This window comes from Taudactylus pleione, unplaced genomic scaffold (genome assembly GCF_031769625.1).
Source record: "Taudactylus pleione unplaced genomic scaffold, aTauple2 ptg000485l, whole genome shotgun sequence".
NCBI lineage: Eukaryota > Metazoa > Chordata > Amphibia > Anura > Myobatrachidae > Taudactylus > Taudactylus pleione.
The window spans coordinates 1,646,987-1,672,425 of NW_028284887.1; the positions used below are offsets into that span (position 1 = coordinate 1,646,987).

General features: G+C 42.8%; 1 protein-coding gene across 1 annotated transcript in view; it reads right to left on the reverse strand.

Moving 5' to 3' along the window:
- Nucleotides 1-726: 726 nt before the first annotated feature.
- METTL16 (methyltransferase 16, RNA N6-adenosine) overlaps nucleotides 727-25,439 on the reverse strand; it is a 64,726-nt gene continuing 40,013 nt past the window's right edge. The window contains exons 7-10 of the mRNA XM_088449454.1: nucleotides 22,917-22,986; nucleotides 15,439-15,528; nucleotides 4,463-4,630; nucleotides 727-1,624 (exon numbers count right to left, since the gene is read on the reverse strand). Of these exons, the coding sequence (XP_088305580.1) occupies nucleotides 1,010-1,624; nucleotides 4,463-4,630; nucleotides 15,439-15,528; nucleotides 22,917-22,986 (943 nt within the window). The 3' untranslated portion in view covers nucleotides 727-1,009. The remainder of the gene's footprint in view (nucleotides 1,625-4,462; nucleotides 4,631-15,438; nucleotides 15,529-22,916; nucleotides 22,987-25,439) is intronic.

Consider the following 25,439-nt stretch of genomic DNA (forward strand, 5'->3'; position numbering starts at 1 on the left):
ACAATGATAGTAAGTCCTTAATAAATCTATCTAGTGTGTCAGTATGTGGGCAAATTTGGGACGTGGAGCCCCCTGGGTTGGTGTGGCCGGACCACTTCAGGGCATCATAATGTAACACTTATTTCAGCACTCTAACACTTACTTTGTTTTTTATCAACACTTTTCACACCCTTATTACCACCTCTTGCTTATATAAGACTCCTCACACATAGCTGCAGCTTCTTTAATATCTAACACTAATTGCCAACTCTCACAAGTGTGATGCCTTGGGGTGGTCTGGTTGTGCTAACCTGGGGGGTCCCGTGTCCTGGACTTGTACCATAAGATTGTTAGGGACCTACCTAATGAGGTCACCTGGGCGTAGTGGGCAGGCCCATATTTTTGGCCAGAATTATGGCAAGTAAGTCAGTTTGAGTAAAATTATCTTGACTAAAATATCAAAATACAACATTTCATCCCATTGGATAAACACTTACCTCTTTACTAAATGAAAGACTCAAGAAAAGACAACAAGATTGGTCTATCGAAAGTGTGACCGAATACCGCACCACATCAGTTAAGGAGCTGTAAGTTGTCCACTTGACAGATTATTAATACTGTAACTCAATCTTTTCACTTCAGTATCTTTTCATATGCAATATATTTTAAATAAATGTTTTCATGTGTTTTTGGGTAAGTTTTTATTATCTAAAACTTACAGAGCAAATTTGCAATTATTTTGATGCAAAAATTCTATATCCAAAAGAGACAGTAGATATATATGCTGATATATTACCGTTATTTCTTTTATATAACAAAAAAAACCAAACAATGGAACTTATTTACTAATCAAACTAACGGATCTTTTCCCATTTAAAGTTTGTTTGTTTTTATTTAAATCACACCGAGTACTTCAGTTAAAAATTGCATTGGACTGGATGAGCAGAGAGACTGAAATGTAATTTTACAGTTTTATGCATAACAAATATACTGAAAAAGTATTATGTGCTGTGGAATGGCTGTGAATTTGCTAGCTGGTGGCAAGTCTACATATCTGATTCCGCAGGTAGGTGCACAGCTGGTTCATCAACTCTCTGTTCTGGCCTTCAACCCAGTGCATCTCAACAAGCACATTGGCGGCTTCCTTCTTCACATTAACCAAACATTTAAAAAGAAAATGGGAGTCATCGTGGTGAGCTGGTGGTGACCCTTCGGTTGTGGGCTGGTTTGATCCTTCTCTAGGGTCATGTTCATCAGTGTCCGTGATCTGACAAAGGGCATTGTCCTCTGTTTGCTCAAGCACCGTTGTGCTCTCTTCCTCCATAGACTCTGGCTTGGTATCTTCTGGATGTGCTGCTAGATCTGGGTCACAAGGTAAGGTAGTGGCAAGGACGCTGTCTGGAGTAGACAGAACTTTCTCATGAGGGGATGCTGGTCTTTCTGGTGGTTGCTGCAAATCTTCCTTAAGTGCAGATTTTTCTTCCTTCTTTGTAAGCAGGAAATCCTCATTGGGAGCACGGGGTAACTCTCTAAGCTGTCTCATTCGATTCCTTTTCTTTCTGCGGATATGGACCCAGGAGTTTTCAATCGCAGTTAGGAACAAACTATCTTCTCCCTCTCCACAGGGCACAGGTTTATGCTGTATCTGTAGACACAATAAATAATCTTTATGCACTACACAAAAGTACAACAAAAAAATTCTTAGTAAGCGTCCTGTGGTCATTCCTAAGAATCCTACTGTGAGGCGAATTAGCTGGCTCGTACACCGTAAGATGATGGATTGTCAGTTTCTTGAAGCACGTTGTAACCTGATTTAGTAACTGCTGTGTTTAGAACTGTACATACTGTATATTAGGAGCCAGGTAGCTAATGTGCCGTAAAGACTAACTGCTGAAGCCTAACTTTGTATCTTTTCTATTTATGTAAAAGAAGGAACATATTCCTGGGCTCCTTATAAGATTACACTGGCTCTTATATTTGACAAACTGGCTCCTGAATGCTTTACTATTTTGTCCACACTGGGGTTAGACCAGGGATGGGGAACCTCAGGCCCGGGGGCCGTATAATACCCACGGAATCATTTGGTCTGGCCCTCTGAGCTTTTTTTCTGCTAGCCTCATCTGGCTATCAGGGTGCCTAGAATGGCACCCTGCAGCCAGAATCTATGCAGCAGTGTCACTTGGAGCATCCTTAGGACGCTTCAGATTGTCACACCGCTGCCCTTACAGCTCCCCGGAGCATCCTCAGGATGCTCCAGGCATTGCTGTAATCACCGGCGATTGTGGCCCCGTGTGATGTCACACAGAGGGTTGTGGCCTGCTCCAGGCCCGCAAATAATGTTCTATATAACAAAATGGCCCTTGGCAGAAAAAAGGTTCCCCACCCCTGGGTTAGAGCGACACCATGAAGGGCATAACAGTTGTAGTGAGGCTCAATGTGATCACAGGTAGGTGATTACTGAATAGGAATACAAAACAAGCCCAAGATAAAAGTTGGAGCAACAGTAGGGGTATAAAAAAATAAATTAAATAAACCACAACATACATACATACTCGTCATCCAAGGATTTATTATACAACACAATTACTTATTATAAGAGGCATAAATCACCAGGAGACCAGGCTGCTGCCTCTTAGCTTTTCTGGATGTATTTTTGCCTGAAGGAACATATGAATACCATATAGACAGCAAGAATAACTAAGAAACATATCTCATTAATGCAAGGTGTGGCATAATGCCTCTATGGTGTAGGAGATAAAGAGTACCAAAGCAACCAGCAAGGTTAGGGCACATAACTGCCTTATAAATAACCAGAAGTGTGTCGCAGAGCTAAAAACATGCGCCTAGCACAGAGGTTCCCAAACTTCTCCATTACAGTCCAGATTTAAGGGTTTCCATGTTTGAGTCCAGATGGGTAAATTAAATTGACTGAGGTATTAATTAAGTCACCTGTGCTCAAGCATGGATATCCTTAAAATGTGGACTGTAATGGTGGAATTTGGGAAGCTGCAATAGCATATACGGGCACGTAATGATGGTACATGCACAGCCATCTATGCTACAAACAGATAACAGCAATGTAATTTCTAATGTATACTTTCAGCCAGACTGTGATAACAGCAAGAAAGGAGCTTTGTCCCACACTTAGATCATGTCAGTGCCATATCGGACATGTAACTGCTTTACCAAGCGCCCTTCTTTCATTACAACACAGAACTGTAATGCATAACATTAGGAAAGAACTAATGTAATAAACATGTTACCTATAGTTTGTGCATTGGTTCTCCAAACTGAAGTAACATGTGAGATGTCATGTGACATCACCCCTGTCTTATGTTTTATAGACAATATAGCCCATGCTACATTATTTTACCATTTCCCTATATTGCCCGTAGACACTCCTCTTTCTCCTCCCTCAGAGCTGAAAACGATAAGTTAAAGTTAACCTGTGATTAATGCATTAGTGGCAAGAAAAGGCTGCAAAGTACATGCAGAATAAAACTCTGTGGAATCTGTATGACCCAATTCACTGCCCTGGAGGAATACAACAGTTACCTAAGGTGCAGCATGCAACGGCCATTTAATAAAATGATGTCATGTGCTGCAAGGAAAGGACTCAGCGCATGCTACATATCAGCAATGTAACAACATGGTAACACAATGAATAGCTTTAGTTGCTTCTTCCTTCTGGTGGCACTGTCTTGGCAGCACTTGACCAGTATCAGAAATCCAACACTTAATCACGTCATGCCAGCCCCCTAGAGAAACAATGCACTGTAACCATGAATGAGTGCTCAGCTGACAGCACAAACAAGCTGATAATTTACAGGAATCAATGCAGCCAGTGGCTATTAAGCTCAGGAACACACAATCTGAAGCAGCCAACGTGCCCAGTCCCTTTCATTATTTTACAAAGTCTCAGATTCTTTTCACATTTAATTAATTCTGAGACCTAATCACAGACGTTCCTTCTGGAACTCTTTATTTTATATTACTTGGTAATGCTTGTGGATGAGACAAACAATCCCTGTATCTGATCATTCTGTGGGCATTGGTTATTTAGTATATTGCTTTATTTTGTATTTCACCAGTGTGTATCACATTACTAGGTATTGTTTATGTTAACAAGTGTAACCAATGAAGTGCACCAGACGTCCTCACCAGGTCATTTTATGGGTACCTTGCTAATTGTAAGTTGTCCACTGTAACTCCCCAAAGTGTAGTCATATCTCACCGTAATGCTGGTCCCACCCATTGCAATCTATGTAGTTCGCCCAAGATGGCTGCTTAGCCAGGAGCTTTTGTGTGTGGGATGAACAATCCATGGAGACTATTTTGTATTTGAATTTCATATTTTGTATTCATTCACTGTAACTATTGTAGTGCGCTCAAGATGACTGCTGTTTTGTAATATGGTGTCTCTACTGCAAATGGAAAGAGTCCTCTTTGAGAAAAGCACTATATATTATTGCTTATATCCTACCTTCAGGTCTGTAAGTAGCTGTTTGATGCAACCTGTGACCACTGCAATGTGCGAGTCCCCTGAGCCACTAACAGACTTGTGTTCCAGCATCTTCACTGTAGAATCCAGCACAGTAAACATCATGGGCTTACGTGGCTTTTCCAGTTTCCTTTTTTTGGAAGGTGGGCTCTAGATTAGAGAATACAATTTGAAACAAAATTAGCATATTACAGTCTAAATGTTTTAGCAAAACTTAAAAGGAGATGTTGACTTTTCTTTGACATAAGGGTGGTATCCAATTAAAAGCGCTGCTAATTGATCGTGGCGGGAGTTATCCTCTATTAGCCCCGTAGTGCCGCCTGACGTTGGCACTTATAGTGAATATTACACATCAGGTCCCGAAAAATAATCCACGTTAAGTGCCGTTTTTTCACCCCAAAAAAGTCGATAACACATAGGTCTGCGAGCTTATTGCGGACCCTATGTGTTTTCGTGAGATATATCCTATTATTTTGTTCTAAATGATAGGATAGGGTGAAAACAAACATCGGCGAAAAATTGGCAAAAAAATCCCAGTTTTTCGCCAATCGCAGGGATTTATTATTAGCCCTTGAACAATGTTCGGGGCTCATTGGATACCACCCTTAATGTCCTAGAAATGGGTGTTAGAAATACATTTCCCAATTTGTGTTAAGGGTATCCATGCTTGAGTCCTGATGTTTAGATCAAATTGACTGAGGTACTAATGGAAAAACCTGTACTCAAGAATAAATATCCTTAAAATGTGGACTGTAATGGTGCAGTCTGGGAACCTCCGGCCTATAGGACCATTCACTGTCCTTGCTATCTTAGCACTCAACAAGGCCTAGTGTAAATGTTACCGGTTACTAGGCAATGCAGCATAAAACATATACCCCCGCCCACCTGGGAACAGCTAGCACAATATATTTAAAATTAAATAGGTATGGAATCCTGCAAATCACTGAGTTGCCAATAAGCAAAATGACCGTTTGAATGAGGAACTGAGATTTGTAAACTGCCATGGAAAACGGATCAGCCCTCAGCCTGGCAGGTATGACTGGAGCTACAGTATTTACAGTGTTGTAGGTGTAAGGTCAATGCACAATGTGCATGCACAACCACTCTGAGTGGCCAGACATGGGTGGGTGGCCAAAACGATATACACAACTATGAGTGGTATCAGCTGCCATAAGATGCACCTACTCACGTGATATCTGTGAAAGGACAAACCATATTATACACACCACCCAAACTATCATTGCTTCATAAATGACAACTGTGCTATGCAACCAGTGTGCGGCCAGTATCAGAGTACAACATAAATGTCAGGAGATAAATACTTTAGGCTTTCCTATTATTCAGTCAGCAGATATTATATAAATAGCCATAATATATAGGTGTAGGGGATAATTAAGGTTACAAGAGCCAGAACTACATCTGAATGTTTACTGGAATACTATGGGCCGTATTCAATTTGGAGCCAAAAGTCAGTTCCGGTGATATTTTTCGCCGATGACGTAATTTTCGCCCCTGTTTTGCCTTTACCCTGTATTCAATTTCAAAGACTTTTTGCCTAGTCGGAAAGTCAATGCAATGGACCCGGCGAAAAAGTTTCACCTATGAATAGCAGGCGGAAAAAAAAGCAGAATTGGGGTTTTGGGGTACAACGTTGCGGGAACCCCCGTTCAACCTTAAGACAGTCCCCCAAAGGTAAACTTTGTCAAAAAAAGTTTAAAAAAACACTTAACACCCCAAAAAAGTACTTTGGGGACAAAGTTAAAAACTAGCGAAAGAGACTCCAGGGGGTCCCCAAGTGTTTTTCTGTTTGCAGGTGCTTGCGGTAGGTGGATTTTTCATGATTTTGAAAACTTCACTTTAGCAACTTTAAAATATGCTACCCCCCCATTTACCCCAAATTTGCTGGGACTAGTTATTTTCACAAAAAAAACCCAGCTAAATGCTAATCTTCACCACTTATGCAAAGACGCTAATTACAACCTATTGAGAACATTTAAAAACCCCAAAAACCTTCAGCAATCCTATTCGGGGGTATCCATATTGATCCCCCATGTCAGTGCATCTTTTGGGGGGTGTCGGGCTGATTTCCCGAAATCTGACAGGACTTTTTGCCTGTTTAAGTTTCGCCGAGTCCCGTTTTCGCGTCCTTTCAAATTGAATACGGGAATAGGCGCAATACTTTTTCGCCTGCAAAACAGGTGACAAGTCCGGACTTTTCGCCTCAAATTGAATACGGGCTTATGAATGTAAAAGGTCATTGAAGGTACACTTATTGTTTGCAGTCCTCTACCACTAGGTGGAGCCCAACAACTACAATGTCTGTTCAAGTACAGACAGCTGCATCCACCCTTTCTTCGCTCATAGACATGCCGGCTGTATATATTATATTACAGAGCACTTTTTAAAAAATGATTATACATAAATTCTGTTAATGCTGTAAACAGCATATCCAGTGCGATTCCATTTTATGCCTTAGTGTAGTTTGTTGTGATACGAGGCACTGTCACTGAATGCACGCGACGCCTTCTGCAGCATGTGTTATTGATCAGTACGAGGCTACATACCGGGAATTCACGGATGCATAACAAAACATCTTCATCAGTATTAGCGATCAATGATTGCTATATGCTGGCAACAAGCTGCTCCATCTGCGTTTCATATCTCCCTTAGCTCTTAGTCTGTCTGTTATTGCCCAGTCTAGTTTTATTGCAGTTTTGTTCCCAATTGTAAAGCACAATAGAATATGCTGGCTCTATATAAATAAACGTTAATAAATATGTGGATGAAAAAAAAAAACACTAATCCGGAAACCTCCAGTACAGTAATAAACCGCCTGCCACCAGAGAAACTGTGATTTGGTAGAACCAGCAACTACATGCAATATTAACAGGATTTTCACTTTATAAATGAATCCATTAACAAAAAGACACCCAAAAAATCCATTCTGCCCTCAGTTTTGCAAGTAATGTCTGACAGGAAGTGTGTATGTCACAGCGAGAGCACAAGTGTATAGTTTTGGTTTTCGGATCTACGCAAACGTACAGATATTTTCAGCAGGTTTTGCCATGATGTTTAATGTAACGATGTGGTATTGTGGAATGCGGGGAATCTCAGAACTGGAATATGTACTCAGCAGTCTGAGATGCTACTGGCACTGAGACAGAGCTCATTACTGGGGAGACTTCAGAAGTCATGCACGGCATTGATCGGCTGCACGGCATGACATAACTTGTAAGTTCTTCCTCTCTCTAATATATAGTTCAAAATGGCTACTGTGCTCCTCTCTCTCTACGGTTTATTGAGTGGTCAACAAATGGCCAATAAAGAAAAGAAAAAAAATGGTTTATAAATTGACTTATGCAGCCCACTGTGTTCCTGTGAAACAAGTGATCCAGCAATCAGTTTTAAAAGCAATTGAATGAAAAAAGTATTACATTACCAGCTGCACATGGGCTAGATGCAAGTTCCATATAATTATGAAATATGAGCACTTTCAATATATATATATATATATATATATATATATATATATATATATATATATATATATATACATACACACGCATACATACATACATACACATATACACACTCATGTACCAAATCATGTTGTTATTATGTAGGTGTACAGTGCCGCGGAACTCTTGTGGCACCATATAAATAAAAGACTATTATTAGTATTACTCTGCTTGCCTGGAATATTTGTACTAGGATGTTAGACAGAAATAGCTGTGTGTGACGGAGTTACCTCACTTAGGGGTCTATTTACTAAGCAGTGTTAGGAGAAGTGAAAAGTGATAAGATGCCAGCCACTCAGCTCCCAACTGTCATTTTTCAAACAGAGCCTGTGAGATGGCAGTTAGGAGCTGATTGGCTGGCATCTTATCACTTTTCACTTCTCCTAACACTGCTTAGTAAATAGACCCCCAAGTATAGTTTATTTTAGCAGACATGTATTGGTACATTATTGTATATCACTATGCGGTGCTATTCATACACACCTCAGCATATACCTGGTTAAATTGTTAGAAAATATATTGATATAGGCTGGAAATGGAGCAGCAAATGCTGGCTTTATGGGATCAGTGCCTGGAGGCTAAGTGGTATATTTACTAAAGTGCAGATTTATAGAAGTGGAGGAGAGGTTGCCCATAGCAACCAAAAACAGATTGTACTTCATATTTAACTAGCTCCTTCTAAAAGAGAATAGCTAGAATCTGACTGGTTGCTATGGGCAACATCTCCACTTCTAAAAACTCTCACTTTGGTAAATATACCCCTAAGAGAGAATAGACAGCTCCCTCCGATGTGATTTTTGATTATGGTATGCTGGACACCAAAATATAGTTCATGAATGGCGACACTTTAAAAAGCAAGAATGTGCAATATTTAATAAAAGAAAAAAGCATTTCAACATGTAACTAAAGATCACACATTTATTAACAATATATAGTTCCCACCTCTATGGTCACTTGTAAGGTCCCATAAAAAGGAGTTTTTGTAAAGTACAAATGAATGATTGAGGCTGGATGGACTAGCCGGGGAGATCACACAGGCTCGGACGCTTCCTCCTGTTGGAATAAGTCTAGTAGGATATTAGGGCTGACTCTGAGCTGGGCGCAGGCGCGTCTTTTTCCACAGCTGTGTCAGCATCTTTATGCTAATGCTGCTACAAAGCCCATCCCTGGTGTACATCCGTGTCTCCCAATGTTCAGGGACTGAGACGCCCAATATCAGCGTCCGTAGATGCGGAAATACTGCTTGGTGCGTCATTACCACCAAAACCTACACCAGACATATGGCAGGTCTGAGCTGTGATCTCCTATGTGAACGGTTCAGCGTCTTTGTACGCAACCGCTTTCAGCAACACTGTGCGTCTTTTTACCCATCCCCCGTTACCTCCCAGTCACCGTCTAGCAATGGCCCTCGCAATTCTGCTACCGCGCTTCTACATCTGATCTGCGACTCTGTACGAACAAAATCGGGACACATGTGCGGTGCAACGGAGATGAATATTGGCATAGTGTGCGACTCTGCATCCTTAGTCTAACAGGGCGCCGCCATATGTTGATCAGTCAATGTGACAATACAAGTCTGGTCTGCTACATTAAGTATAAACATAGGAAAAATGACACCTACTCAACAGGACCTGTCTCAGTACAAGACAATACAATTCTACTGTACTCTAAACAGATAGAAAAGCAAGACCTGGCTACCATATATATGCTCAAAAAGTAATTTTATAGAATTTTTAAATACCCCTATTTAATACACTGACTTGTACAATGTGCAGGAGAGGGGTTAAAAAGCAGCAATATTGCCAAGAATAAATATTCAGTGGGATTATCCCTGGCACAGTTGGCAACCATAGAAAAGTACACCCTAAAACTAACTGGTATTCGTATTACTAGTTGTGAAAACAAGGAATATTATGAATGAGTGATGTATATAAAAATTGTACAGTGCAATATATTGGCGATATATAAACATACATTTTTAACAGTAGCTTTATACTGGCTATGACTTTTTTTTTTATATTAATTGCATCCATCAAGGACTAGAGCAGATTTGCTTTGTGACTCTGTAACAGCCATTTCATCTGTGCGATAATGGGAGCTAACAGGTGCACTTTCCTTTATAAAACACCAAGATGATGTAGAAAATCTCTAGTAATATTGAATTCCTTTTAAGAGAACTGCAGGGACGGAGATCATGCGGCTCTGTAGAATGCGACCAGTCACTATTTTATCGACAGGCTATCCGCAATGCTGCTACACAGCCAGCTCCTTAGTATTTCCCAGACTGAGTTTAATATGTATTCTCTGTGTTAAGATAATAATAAAAAAAATAAAAATACAGTACTACAGCTTTAAATGGTTTGACAGGCTGTAAAAACAATCAATTCTATCCAGCCACGCTCAGCTTGAAATCACAGTTAGTCATCCTTTAAGACCTTTCACCGGCTGCCTACAATCATACCAATTTAATGCCAACCCTCTGAATTCTAATTGCCAGGCTAGACATCTGCAGTTAACCCCCAACCCTCATTTTGGGGAAAAAAAAAAAAAAGGCCTGAAATCGATAGACAACAATCTCTTAGCCTAGGCCACAAAAGGTGCCTGCCGGGTCGCCCAAGACACAATCTTGCTTTCATTGTTTCACACCAGCCGATGACTATGCCGATAGTGTGATAGTAGCTGCCAGCCAATGCCTTTTTAATTTGATAAGCCCCCCCAAAAAAAATCAGTGTGCATGTCTAATCCTTCAGACGAATGGGCATTAGCAGGGCCGGTCTGTCAGAAGACGGCTACACAAAAGGTATTTATCAGACACGGGGCAGGGAGCGTGTTCACCCACAGGCTATATGCAGGGACTGTCCAACCATCTTAAAATGGAACACAGCCGACATTCCCAATTGTGGCTGAAACTAACAGTACAGTATACAGCAGTTACAGTATACAGCAGTTATTTTTATAGAAATGTGATCTGTTAAAAAAAAATGTAAAATAAAAAAGTAGATAGGAGAAATTTTTTTTAATGCAATGCAGTAATGAGTTGATTGTTGGAAGGACACGTATAGTATGTAATATATGGAATGCTTGGTGTTTAGGCTTTATACTTGTTTGGTAAGTGGGAAGACCATGCGTAAAATCTCCTAAACCACAAAACTGTTCAGAATAACTATAGTAAACAGCTTTGGCATAAAATATTGATATCTGTACATATATAGTCATAGAGTAGTAAAACAATTAGAGTATTCTAGCATAGGATATATAACTACACCACGGCAATAGTTTGCAGGTTTTTAAATGGCTACTAAACCTAGTATAAATGTCACAGGATGCCCTGCAATGGTTTAGATTAGGAATTTTGTGAAGAGCAGAATGTCTCTCTCTACACCAAACACACCTCTCTCTCAGATACCTTCAACTTCTGCCAATACCTGTACACTGCCAATACCTGTATACATTTTGTGACAGAACACTCAGTCATGCAAAAGGTAGCCTCACAATTCAGAAGGTTGCGATAACAAGGATGTTAGTTGGTTTAATGAACGGACACCTTAGTATGAAAATAAAATACTGAAAGCAAAGTCAATACACAGCATTCTACAAATTGTCATGAGTTTCAAAGGGTTATTTAAATATATTTTATACCAAATATTGATAATCGATTATTTTGTTCAGTGGCAGATTAAGGTCCACATGGGCCTGGAGCTCAAATGTACTATTGTGTGCTGCCTCAGGGGGTGTGACTAGTGATGTGGTGGGGCATGACCAGTGCTGTGGGGGTGTGGTCTGCATCATGGGCTGTGGCTAGCGCCTTCCTTTAATCACATCAATTGCACCCCCCACTTTGCTTATATCATCAGAGTCATGGGAAAGTCTACAAATAAAAGGAGATGCCCCTTGTTAAAGTGACAAAAAAGAATAATGGCGCTTAATGATCACATAAATATGAAACCTCCCTACTAATGAGCATGTGGGTCACTTAGTTATCACATAAGGAGATGCACTGTCTGCCGCCTGCCCTGACCTCGGCTACATCTCAGGACACGCACTGTCTGCCGCCTGCTTCGACCTCAGCTACGTCCCAGGACACGCACTGTCTGCCGCCTGCTTCGACCTCAGCTACGTCCCAGGACACGCACTGTCTGCCGCCTGCTTCGACCTCAGCTACGTCCCAGGACACGCACTGTCTGCCGCCTGCTTCGACCTCGGCTACATCCCAGGAGAAGCACTGTGTGCCGCCTTCTCCGACCTCGGCTACATCCCAGGAAATGCACTGTGTGCCGCCTGCACCGACCTCGGCTACCTCCCAGGAGAAGCACTGTGTGCCGCCTGCACCGACCTCGGCTACATCCCAGGAAATGCATTAATGATTCTTCTATATTGCTCAATTAATAAAATAACATTTAAAAAATAAATAAAGGTGTCTTGCTTAACAGGAACTATGTAAGGAATAAGGGCAAGGCATAGTAGGGCTAAAAGAAGCTTTATCCCTAAAAGGTCAACAGAGATGAGTTTAGAAATGGTGCACATTATATAATCTATTGGAAAACAGATGGGCCGATTGAGAGGGGCACATAATGTTGATACCACACACAAGCAGCTTATGTTTCAAGTTTGTGCATATAAATAAATTAGGGTCCCCCTCCTGAGGATTAACACAGCCAAACATGGCAACAGTAAACTACATGTACAGGTGCCTTTTTACTTTAACTGGTATGCGCACCCTGACCACAAATCTATAAAATACCATGCAAGGCATCTGGTCAAATAGGTCATGAAAATATGAATGGGTATGTATACATTTCATCAATACATCGTGCACATGGAATATCTGGGGCTGGACATCCGAGACAGAAGAACCTGAACTCACAGCTCAGTGATCCACAGGGGAGACTGGATTCCTGACTGTGGACAGATTAAGGTCCGCATGGGCCTGGAGCTGAAATTTACAAAGGGCCTACTGTGTGCCGCCTCAGGGGGTGTGACTAGTGATGCGGTGGGGCATGACCAGTGCTGTGGGGGTGTGGTCTGCATCACAGGCTGTGGCTAGCACTTTCCTTTAATCACCTCAACTGCACCCCCCACTGCTTATATCACCAGTGTAATGTGAAAGTCTACAAACAAAAAAAGAAAAATGGCACTTACTGATCACATGAAGTTGAACCCTCTTTACAAAAGAGCATGTGTGTCAATTAGTGATGTCATGAATGTGACATCTCTCTATATAAAAAGGACCTAATCTTATTACTAGTTATACCAAGAAGATAGTCAATCTATACCCCATGGTGAGAACAAAAAAACAACAAAAAAAAAACATTTGCACACACACACACACATTATGTATTTAAAAGCAGAGAGAGGCGGCACACCAGGGACTAGCACAATGTAGAAAAAATATGTGGTGACAAGTTCTACACTGTGCCAGTCCCTGTAGATATTTATGGTTTGGTTTTGGAAGGCACCAGGGCATCATATACTGAGTTGACCGAATTACTTAAGTGTCTGGCGGCAGCAGTATGAGGTGACAGTCTCCTGTGGGCCTATTTTCAATGGGGGGCCTGGAGCTGCAGCTCCACTCGCCCCATTGTTAATCTGGCCCTGATTTTATTATACATAATTGGGTAGCATGCCTCCTTCCAGTATGGCAATTTTTAACCCTGAGTAGCCTGATTTTGCTGGGAAAGATTGTGTGTTATTCTCTATAGTATGTCAGAGCCTGATTCAGCTTGGATTGCAGTTGCGAATATGCACGCAATCAGCCGATTGTTGCTTTTTGCGCATGTGTATGCTACGCAGTGCGCGAACTAGCTATTGCGATCAGAACTGCAATTGCAGAGACTATGCAGACCAATAGCAGAGTGATTGAAAGGAAGTGCCGTTTGTGGGTGGTGACGGGGGGGGGGGGGGTATGGTCTGGGCTCGTGTAAGTGTGCGTATGGGTCTGATGTTACTCAGTTGTACCGACTGTTTCGCTATATTGCAAAGTATTGCGGATGTGAGACAAGGGAAAGTGGACGTCCTTATGAGAGGCTGTGATGCTATACTGCGATCGCAATGCATTTGCATCTCACAGATGATATTGGCAACTGCGTTGCGTGAGCAATAGCAAAACGTAGTGAATCAGGCCCTCAGTCATCTAACTCAGATAATACTGAGGGTGGAACAGAGGAATACAATAGGCATCCACATTGCAGTGAATGAAGTAAAACAAATGCTGCTTTCAGTCAAATATGATGAAATAATATCACCTTCTCAGTTTTATAGAATAATCAGAAATAAACACACGTATGCTATATATTAGTACAATAAAACTACAACTTTGAAACCTGCTCACCCAAAAGAAGGGAGATGAAGGTTTGTTTTCTTTCACAAAACAGATCTATACTTATGATAAAGTTGTAATGGGTGTGTCTGTACATAGAATGATTTTTGGAGAAATATACTCCTTGGGACTGTGTATGAACTATGGAGACAAAAAGAAAAAAAAAGATACAAGTTTTTAGAATGTTTGTTGGTCTGTTCGTTCCGGCATCACGGAAAAATTGCGGGATGAATTTGGATTGCGTTTTCAATATTGTACAGCTTAAAGCGCACATCCACTAGCAGATATTAATGGGCGACTGAACAATAACGACATCGTTATCGTTCAGTCGTCCATTAATCGTGCACAATAATGTCGGAAGCGACCAGCGATGCGCGCTCCCGCTGGTCACTTCCAACATCAATCATCGGCTGAACATGCTGGTCAATCTGCTGATAACGACATATTGACCATGTTCAGGGATGACGGCGGTTGCCTACACTGAATGACTAATCGTTCAGTGTAGGTACTGCAGGGGATGGGGAACGATGGCACGATTACGATGTCGTAATCGTACTGTCGTTCTGGTATCCATTAGTGGATGTGCGGCTTTAGTCAAATAGAAGAAACGGAGTTATGTATAATCTCAAAGTGCCATCAGGAAGAAGAGCAAAAACGGAAAAACCAGATGCTTGACACTCGGCGTGTGCAACGTGCAGGCTCCTCAAGCCAGAGTTGACTAGACCAGTGATCGCAAAATATGCGCTATAGCGCATTTTTATGGCCTACAGAGAGTGAGGGGGACTGTAGGACGCGTTGTGAGTCACCGACACGTGGTAATCCTCAGTGGGTCCCCAGCCAATCGTTGCCGGCAGCCACTCCCTGAACGGCTCCCCAACAAGTTAGCAGTCCCAAGATTCTATTTTTGTTAATCCTAGAAGGAAACACTGCAAATATTGTTTACAAAGACATTTTGTGATCAGTGTCTACAATATAAAATATACATCACAATATTAGATGCCACTACTGTGTGTAAAATTAGTTCCGCTGAGCAATAACAGACATCCATGCAAGCAAAGTTGTGGGCAAACGCTAGTAATGAAATACAATTAGCATCACTACCGCCACTGTCCATTATATCTTACCGGGATAGTCACGTCATCATAGAAGCTCCAGGCCAGCGCCCAACGCATCGTTCGCCCCTGGTAAAATTCAGTGTGAGCAACTTTAGGAACCTATTGTGTATTAAAAACAAATACATAATAAATAAAAGGTACTTTTTAGTTATCATAAAATACATAGATTATTTTCAATAAGCAACCATCCCTAAAATAACCGTAATATAATGTATAATACTAGTAATGAAATAATGCACTCTTGGGGTGTAAAAAAAAGTTCTGGTAAAACTTACCTTTGTTAACTCTCTTTCTTCGAAGTCCATAGGGTCCACAGGAAGACAATGGGGTGTAGGTGGGACCTGGAGGACCGGACACCAACAGCAAAGCTTTTTAATCCCAGGATGCTCTGGGCCTTCACCCTATATCCCGCCCACAGCCTGAGGGCAACTCAGTTTTGTTAACAAGCCCAAGGCAGGAGCAGGATAGGAGAGAAGGAAGACTGGTATACTGAAGAATCACACTCTCACACAGAGAATGAAACAAGTGACCAAGAGAAGAAACCCATAGAAGCCAGGTGCATCAGGGCAGGAGCCATGTGGACCCTGTGGACTTCGCGTTAACAAAGGTAAGTTGCACAATAACTCTCCTTTTCTTCTTCAGGGTCATAGGGCTCCACAGGGAGAGAATGGGGATGTCCCAAAGCAGTTGTTCAAGAGCGGGAACGCTCCTGAGTCGATAGGATACTTCCTTCGGGCGTAGGGTTACCCTGAGAGACAAATGTATCAAAGGAATAAAACCTAACAAAGGCGTGGACAGAAGACCAGGTGGCAGCCTTTCATAGCTGTTCAGCTGAGGCACCACACCGGGCACAGGAAGGCCAGACTGTGTAAGCCTGTAAGATAGTCATGCGAATGCATCTGGCAGAGTCTGTTTGTTAGCTGGCCATCCCTTCTTGTGGAATCCATATAGGACGAAGAGGGAGTCCCATTTCCTGATGGAAATAGTATGGTCCACGTAGCTCTGAAGAGCACGTACCACATCCAAAGAGGCCTCACCTGCTGAGAGGTCTAGCGACTGAAAGGCCGGAACCACAATTTCTTCATCTAGGTGGAAACGAGAAACAACCTTGTGAAGGAAGCTCAGCCATGTTCTAAGAACAGCCCTGTCCTGATGAAAGATTAAAAAGGGGGAGCGACATGAATTCCGATACCATACGGGCAGATGCTATAGCCAAAAGAAACAGTCTTCGCAGTGAACCACTTGACATCCACTGATTCCAGGGGTTCGAGTGGCGGTTCCTGAAGTGCTTGGAGGACCACTGCTAAATCCCATAGAGCCTCAGGAGGCACAAAGGGAGACTGTATACGTAGAACACCTTGCAGGAAGGTGTGAACATCCGGTATAGGAGAAAGTCTGCGCTGGAACCAGATGGACAAAGGAGAGACCTGCTCTTTCAGAGATGCTAGTCTGAGACTTAGATCCAATCCAGCCTGAAGAAAGGCAAGAATTCTAAACACCTTAAAAATGTGAGTGTCAGTTTCTCGGAAACACCATTGAAAATATATATGCCATATTCTGTGATAAATCCTGGCTGAGGCCAGTTTATGGGAGCTCAGCATGGTCTGGACCACATAGCAGGTCCAAGGCGTTAAAGACAGATGGGCTAGGTCCGGATGTAGACATGGACCTTGAGACAACAGGTCTACTAGTAGAGGAAGTTGAAGAACGTCTATGAAGAGACTCTGAAGATCAGAGTACCAACGGTGTCTGGGACAAGCCGGAGCTATCAATAGGATTGTGCCCTCTTCCTACTTGAACTTTCGAAGAACTCGAGGAAGCAGGGATATTGGGGGAAACATATGCCAAATGGAAGGTCCTTTTCACTGACAATGCGTCCACGAAGGCTGTGTCTTGTCCTGGTTCCATTTACTGGAAGTTTGTTGTTGTGTCTTAAGACGATGAGATCCACATCCGGCAGACCCCATTTGTCCACCAGACGCAGAATGACTTCTGGATGTAGAGACCACTCTCCTGCATGCAAGTCGTGACAGCTGAGGAAATCTGCTTCCCAATAGAGAACTCCCAGGATAAATACCGGAGATGGCTGGGAGGTGGCGTTCAGTCCATGTGAGAATGTGGGACACGTCTGCCATTGCTGCACGACTTCGAGTGTCTCCTTGGTGATCGAGGTAGGCCACTGTCTTGGCGTTGTTGGACTGTACTTTTACTGGCCTGCCCTGAAGAATATCCTGAGCCAGACAGCTCTGTAGATGGTTTGAACTTCCAAGACATGTAACCGTGCCTTGACTGGGGTCCAGCGGCCCTGGAAAGAGTGATGGCTGGTCACTGCACCCCACCCTTGGAGGCTTACGTCGGTGGTGAGGAAAGCCCAATCCAGGATCCAAAATGGGAGCCCCTTGTCTAAATGGAATGTCTGTAGCCACCAGGCTAAAGACAGGCAAACCTCCGGGGTGGGGCCCATCAGTTGGTATGGAAGAAGATGGGGTATACAGTTCCACCTGGAGAGGATCAGGTGTTGTAGGGGCCTTGAGTGAAACTGATCGAAGTCCGCCATTTCGAAGGTGGACACCATTGATCCGAATGTCTGCATTGCAGTGTGATCTGACACTCAACGACTGTTGCATTAATGAGATTCTTCTGTTCGGAATATTCTCTGAACCTGAGAGTCCAAGAGGGCTCCTAAATGTACCATTCTTTGAGAAGGTGTCAGGGAAGACTTTTTACAATTGTTCAGCCAACCGTGCATTTGTAGGAAGGCAATTGTTAATTGCAGATGGCGGTTTAGAATATCTGGGGAGCTGGCCAACAACAAGAGGTCTAAGTACGGGAGTAGTCTGATTCCTTGATGACGAATGTAGACCGCCATAACTGCCATGATTTTGGTAAAGACCCGAGGGGGCGTTGAAAGGCCAAATGGTAAAGCCAGAAATTGGTAATTCTGCTGCAGGATAGCAAACTGGCGATATTGTTGATGAGAAAGCGCTATAGGTAGATGTAGGTATGCGTCCTGAATGTCCAGAGACACCATAAAATCCCCAGGCTCCATAGCCAAGATAATAGAGCGGAGGGTTTCCATACGAAACCTGGGCACCCTGATAAACTAAAGATTTGAAGTTGAGATTTGGCCGACGAGACCCACTGGGCTTCTGAACCAGGACAAGGGTAGAATAATAGCCTTTGCCTCATTGTGAGGAGGGGACCGGAATTATTACTGCTGAATTCAGTAAGGACTGACTGTTTTTTTGGAGTAGCAGGGCCTTGCTTGGGTCCAATGGAGGTCCTGTGGAAAAGAACTCCTGGGGGAAAGGGGGTCACCTTAGGAAGTATAGCACATATCCGTGGAAGACCACTTCTCTTACCCAGGCGTCTGATGTGGTCTGACGCCAAAACTGGGCTAATTGAAGAAGTCGGCCTCCCACCCTGGGAGCCCCCAGGGAGAAGCCCGTCCCATCAGGCTGTAGGCTTGTCCTCAGACTTGGCAAGTGGACGTCTAATAGCCCAGGCTTGTTTGGCTCTAGGCTTGGAGGCCTTGGCTGATGACTGCTGCCAAATAAAGGACTGACTCTTAGCTTTTCCTTGAGGACGAAAGGATGACTTCATAGGCTTTGTATAATATGCAGAGGGCAGAAACGCCGTCTTTGAAGCTGCCAAAGTAGTCACAATTTTACCGAATTCTGAACCAAATAGCATACCTCCAGAATAAGGAAGAAACTCCAGAGGCCTATTTGAGAGTGAATCTGCTTTGCAGGAACGGAGCCAAACAATAAGGCGGGCAACTACCGAAGTGACAGATATTCTGGAGGCAAGGAGAGCTGTATCCTTAGCTGCTTTTCTCAAGTAGGAGGCTGCATCTCTAATGTGAGGTATGTAGGATACTTGTTCCCTTGAAGCATCAGGGGGAAATGTCTCTTCTAGGGCCTCTGCCCAACTCTCAATGACTTCTGCCACCCAAGCCATAGCCCTAGCAGGACAAGTAATAGCTCCTGTAAGAGAGTGTATGGATTTGTGACAAGCTTCTATACATCTATCTGTATTCTCCTTCAAGGAGGTTGCAGTATGGATGGGTAAGGTGGCATTCTTAACCAGACGTGTTACATGAGATTCCACTGCTGGGGGAACTTCCCATTTAGTGCAATCAGTAGCTGGAAGAGGGTAAAAGGAACAAACTATTTTGAATTTGAAACCTTTTACCGGGCATATTCCATGCTTCGGTCATGTGATCAGATAGCTGGTCAGAGTGAGAGAACTTTGGTTAAACTACCGTTTATCATTTAAAAAGAGGTTGTTTTTTGTTCTTAGGAGCGGGTTCTTCCTCTTCTATTTGTAAAATAGATTTTACAGCTCTCACAAGAGCAGGTATATTTAATTTAGAGGGTTGCTCCTCGTCTCCTGAGACGGAATCAGAGTGAGAGAGGTCTGCATCTTCTGCCTCCCCAGATGATATATCAGATAACTGAGTAAATTGGGAAGATTATATAGTATTTTTAGTAGGTAAAGGCTTTTCCTTTTGCAGCATTTGCTGAAAAACTGTAGAGGTATTAGCCAAACTCTGGGGTAGACAGTACGTCTACCCACGGGGGAGGTAAAGGATTTGCAGTAAGTACCTGCTGTGGCCATCCCACATGGAGGGCTACCACGTGGTCCGCAATCTTTGCCAGCACCTGAGAAAAGGCAGCTCAGGGTGGGTCACGAGAAGGCGACACCGGGGCTGAGGGGCCTGGGGCTGTATAACAATTAGTACAAAGACCATCCGGAATGAGGTCCTCTGGGACTAAGCCCGCTGAGCAGGACTTACAAGACACCAGAGTAGAAGCAGCAGAATCAGCCTGCTTGTTATTCTTTCCACTGCCAGACGTAGCCACTAGAATAATAAAATACACAGTATGATACAGTGCAGTGAACACCCTGCAGTAAGTGTAATATGGCACAGTGTAGTGTGCAACCACGCTAAATCGTATGTGATAGCCCTCACAAATATAGAGGAGATGTGGGGTACAATTAACTCCCTATACTTTAGTATGTCAGGGTATATTAGAATAAAGGGAAAGGTATAAGCTGGACCGTATAAAAAGTAGAGATAAGTACTAGCACAAGTCACATACAAACACAGAAAAACAACCCTACATAACTGCAATTGGCACTACAATCAACTACACAGATCGCAGTGGCTGGTAGAATATAGTGCTGTATAACCTGGCCCATGGGAGAGGTACACAGGGATACTGGACCCAGTGTTCCCGGAGACCTGTGAAGCAGAAAATGGCTGCCGTGAGTCTCTGAGAGGGCGGAGGGTGAGTGAGACGCAGCTCAGGGAACAGCTAGACCGCAGTGGAATGGCGCCCTGAGCTGGGGGCGGGGCTGCAGGGAGAGTGCATTCTCCCCGTGCGGACGTTAACCACAGGGTCCCCTGGCCTCTAAATATGCCCTGTGCCAGTATATTAATGCCCAGGGAGACTAGTGGAGTCAGGGCGCACCAGTGTCCACATCAGCGCCTCTGGTCCATCTCCTGAGACCGGAGGCTAGACTGCGTAAAGACGCGGGCCCCTGCAAGCGGGGGTCCGCCTTACCTGTCCCCTGGATTCTGGGATGCAGTCTGGGATCCGAGGAGCCTGCTAGCTAGTCCCCCTCAGAGCCCCGCCGGGAGTACCTAGCCGGGGCATGGTGGAACGGCGCCAGGGAGGCGTGATGGAGCAGCAGCGCAGAAGTCCAAGGAACAGCCTTTTGCTGCTGCTCAGTAGTCAAAACACTAGAAATAAAAAATAAATCATTAAAATAAGCTTTGGCTGCTTGAAACAGCCCCTATGTTAAAAATGGTGATCCAGCGCCTGCCGGGTACCAACGAAACTGAGTTGCCCTCATGCTGTGGGCGGGGTATAGGGGGAAGGACCGAAGCAACCTGGGATTGAAAAGCTTTGCTGTTGGTGTCCTGTCCTCCAGGTCCCACCTACACCCCATTGACTCCCTGTGGAGCCTTATGGACCCTGAAGAAGAAAATAAATTTAATAATATCAGTCCAAATTCTTAGGCTTATACAGATATTATACTAGTGAGTATAGACTTAAAATCACGTTGGTAAGTTTTCTTTAAAAATTACATAATCTATAGTTTGAGGTTGACAAACACATATGGATGTGATGTTCAAGTGTCCACCCTAAGAAACACTGGGAGAACATACAAACTCAGCACGTAGCGCCTTGGTGGGAATGAACCCAAGACCCCAGTGCTGTGAGGCACCAAGCTAACCACTGCACTACTGTTGCTACTAATTTAGAAGCACACAATTCTCTACAATGTCACTGTATGCTGTAGCATTAATATTTCCCTTCACTGGAACTAAAACCATGAAAAAAACCCCAGTCCATTATTATTCTTCAACCACGTTGGCAGTAACCATTCCCCTAGCATCCAAACACACATTCATCCATCAGACAGATAGTGAAGCATTTTTTTTTTTATTTTTTTTAATCTTTCTTTGCTGGTTTACACATAATTACACTTAATAGGCTGCCCAGTGATAAAAAGAAACATTTTCTCTCAGAGCAGCTCTGCTCACACTGAAGGAATCATCAGCTACCTGAATGCAAAGAGCCGACACTGCAAAGCTGATGCCAGTCAGTGTAAAACACCCATTTATTGGACTGACATGTATGAATAGATGCCCAGAACCTGGAGCAGTAAATGAAGTGTTTTCAAATTTTGCATTTAATTCTAAGAAACCATACGCTTATTAATAATAATCTAGGGGTTACATTTACTAAAGTGCGTGTTTTTACAAGTGGAGATATTGCCCATAGCAACCAGATTCTAGCTATTATCTTCTATAAGGTGCTAGATAAATATTAAGTAGAATCTCATTGGGGCTAATATTATCAGGAATTGTTGCCGTTTTGGCATGTAAAAGGACATACAATGATTGCAGCATTCCATTGTTTGCATAGTTCACTATTATCGGCCTTCTGAGTGCCTATATGGTAGCACAGTATGGCTGCCAGAACAGACGCTGGAGAAATTTTTTCTGCATACAAGATCGCAGCTGCATGCAGAGACAAGCCCCCGTCAACATTTGTGTTGCCATCACCCCCCCCCCCCTCCCCCATTGCAGCTCACAAACCGCACCTTCCTGTCACTTTGTGAATAAATCCTCACTGCGAGTAATGGAAACAAAGGCATCGAAAGTATCGATGGTGGTAATCCAGCCACCATTCGATGGTGGGCATCCGATGTCCATCCCTACTCCTACACTGCAGGGTCATTGGACTAGGACTCTCCAAGTTCTTCTGAGGGGGAGGGGTCTGGTGACTGAAAACACGAACATAATTCCGATAGCGCATTCCGATGTATCTACACAATCATGAACTGTATAAGATGCTCGGATAAACAACATTCCTGCAAGATATACCATTGCTATACATTTTTATGAAAACCCCCAGACCCCAGTCACATAATTGGCGATAGTGAAATAAAAGATATAGTGATAAACTTACCCCTTGTATTCGCAGCTCTTCTTTCAATGGAGCCAGACTGCACTTCTTACCCAGCATGCAGCTGTACCATCTAGAATGAAACATCCAACAGGGAACATAATTGGTGAGCTTTACATCACTGCATGAACATGTATGAGCCAAGGGCAACCCAGCGTTCCCTGTATTATGAATAAATTATTAGTTAGTGTTTCAGACATCTTGACATTTCTCCCTATGCCAGCATGAATATGGGCAACACCATTTCTGATTTGCATTAATCAGTTTTGAATCATTCTGATGGGGTTTTATCACACTGTGGAAGTGGAACATAGGGGGATAATTGATTACAAGTATTGTTAGACAAAGACCTCAGCAAATACAATTGGGGCTTTTGCAAAATACACAATCTAAGTAGGTGGGGAAATGCACTTAGATTGCAGACAGACCAGTAGCTATCCAGTTACAGTATACAGAGCAAGAAGTCACAATATTAGGACTACGCTGAACTTCAAAAAAAAAACAAAAAAAAAAAACACACATTACAATTTCACATGCTGTTGCATCTAAATGCAGTACCTTGGTTATAATATATTTTTTAAAAAGATCATAAAATATTAATGATTTATTTAAATGACTGATATAAAGGAAATTCTGACCATAACTCATAAATAATAGTACACCAAAAATGACTCCATTCAAATGGTGATCTGGGAGGCTTCTTCCACTATACTTCACTTTTTCACACTGAGGAGCCCCAGCAAGTACCAAACAGCCTGTTTATAGGCGGAAATTCAGTTTCAACAATGGCTGCTATAATGCTTTGAATACTCAGTTTGTAAACAGATTTTTTTTTTTTTTTTTTTTTTAACTCCCTCATTGGACTAACAGAGTACTACACGCATGTAATTAAAGAAGTCTTGGTACAAGGATTTTTATTTTAAATTAATTCTTGTTCTGTATTTATTGACAGTTCTCCTTGGTGCAATACAGATGTCATAGCTAGCTGGCACTTGTAGCTCTCCAAATGCCAACTGTTGCTGGGGTTTATATTATATTTCACACTTATTACCCAATACCCACTGGACAGCTTAAACATAGGAGGAGGGGCTCAGAAGATTATTCACAGGCCCAGCCCCCACTCCCTCTGGTAAAGCAAGCCCAGGCTACAGCTGGCATAGGGATTTTTTAATGATGGTAAAGGTCCTCCACACGGGGCTAGATCCGTCTAAGAATTTGGAGGGGGGAGACCACATACCAGTTTTATTTCGCAAACTTTAAAAAATATATATTTACATACAACTAGCATAAGTCCTAGATATCTGTGCAGTGTTTTAAAACAAATGTTTTATTGTCATTTCATGCATAAGAATTTATGTGACATTTTATAATATTTTATTACTGTCATTCATCTTTTCCACCACCTCTGCCCTACCTTTTATTTGTGAGTAGTGCCATTTGTGAAACACCATCTTTACATTTTGCTTAGTACATCTTGCCCAAAGTGTTGTCATTGTAATGGCATTTCATCGAAGTCCACTGCTCTAAACGGGTTGGGTACGGGATCACGGCGGTAAGGATGCCAGCAGTTAGAATACAGACAACGGCATCCCGACAGTCAGAATCCCAACCCAACTAGGTAAGTGTTCTAAACCTAACCCCCCCCACAGCCTAACCCTAACACACCCCCCAGCAGCCTAATCCTAACCCCACCCCATAACTCTAATACACTATGTAGACAAGAGTGATTGACAGCAAATAGATTAATGAGATTTTACTGATGTCAGTAGTTTGTAGGTCCACCATGTGCAGTGATTACTGCAGACACCCTTCTTGGAAAACTGTCCACAAGTTCCTGGACAACAGCAGGCGGTATGTATTGCCATTCCGCTTTAAGTACAGTGACCAACTGTGACACTGAAGAAGGTAGAGTCGCCTAGAACGCACCCGTCGCTCAAATTCATCCCCGAGGTTCTCAATGGGGTTAGGATCTGGACTCTGAAATGGTCAGTCCATCCAAATTTTCTGTATACCAGTCCAGAATCACCCTGGAAAAATGACAGATGGCATTGGGGGTGTCCCATCACATTTGTCCACATAGTGTACTTACCATTGGCATGTCAGCTGTTGGGATTCTGGTGCCAGCATACAGACCATCTCCTCTGAACAGGATGGTCCTATTCATATACAGTCAGGTGGATAAATATTGGGACATTGACAGAATTTTCATATTTTGGCCTCTATTCACCACCACAATGGCTTTGAAATGAAACAAACAAGATGTGCTTTAACTGCAGAGTTTCAGATTTAATTTGAGGTTAATTACATCCAAATCAGGTGAACAGTGTAGGAATTACAACGGTTTCTATATGTGCCTCCTACTTTGCCAAATCATTTTAGGTCACACCAAAAAATACCTGTGGATTAAACAAGTTCCACACTACAACTAGAATTCTATATTATTTATAGGAATGAATGACATCATCCCCGTGTCAGGATTGTTCCTACATCATCCCCGTGTCAGGATTGTTCCGACATCATCCCCGT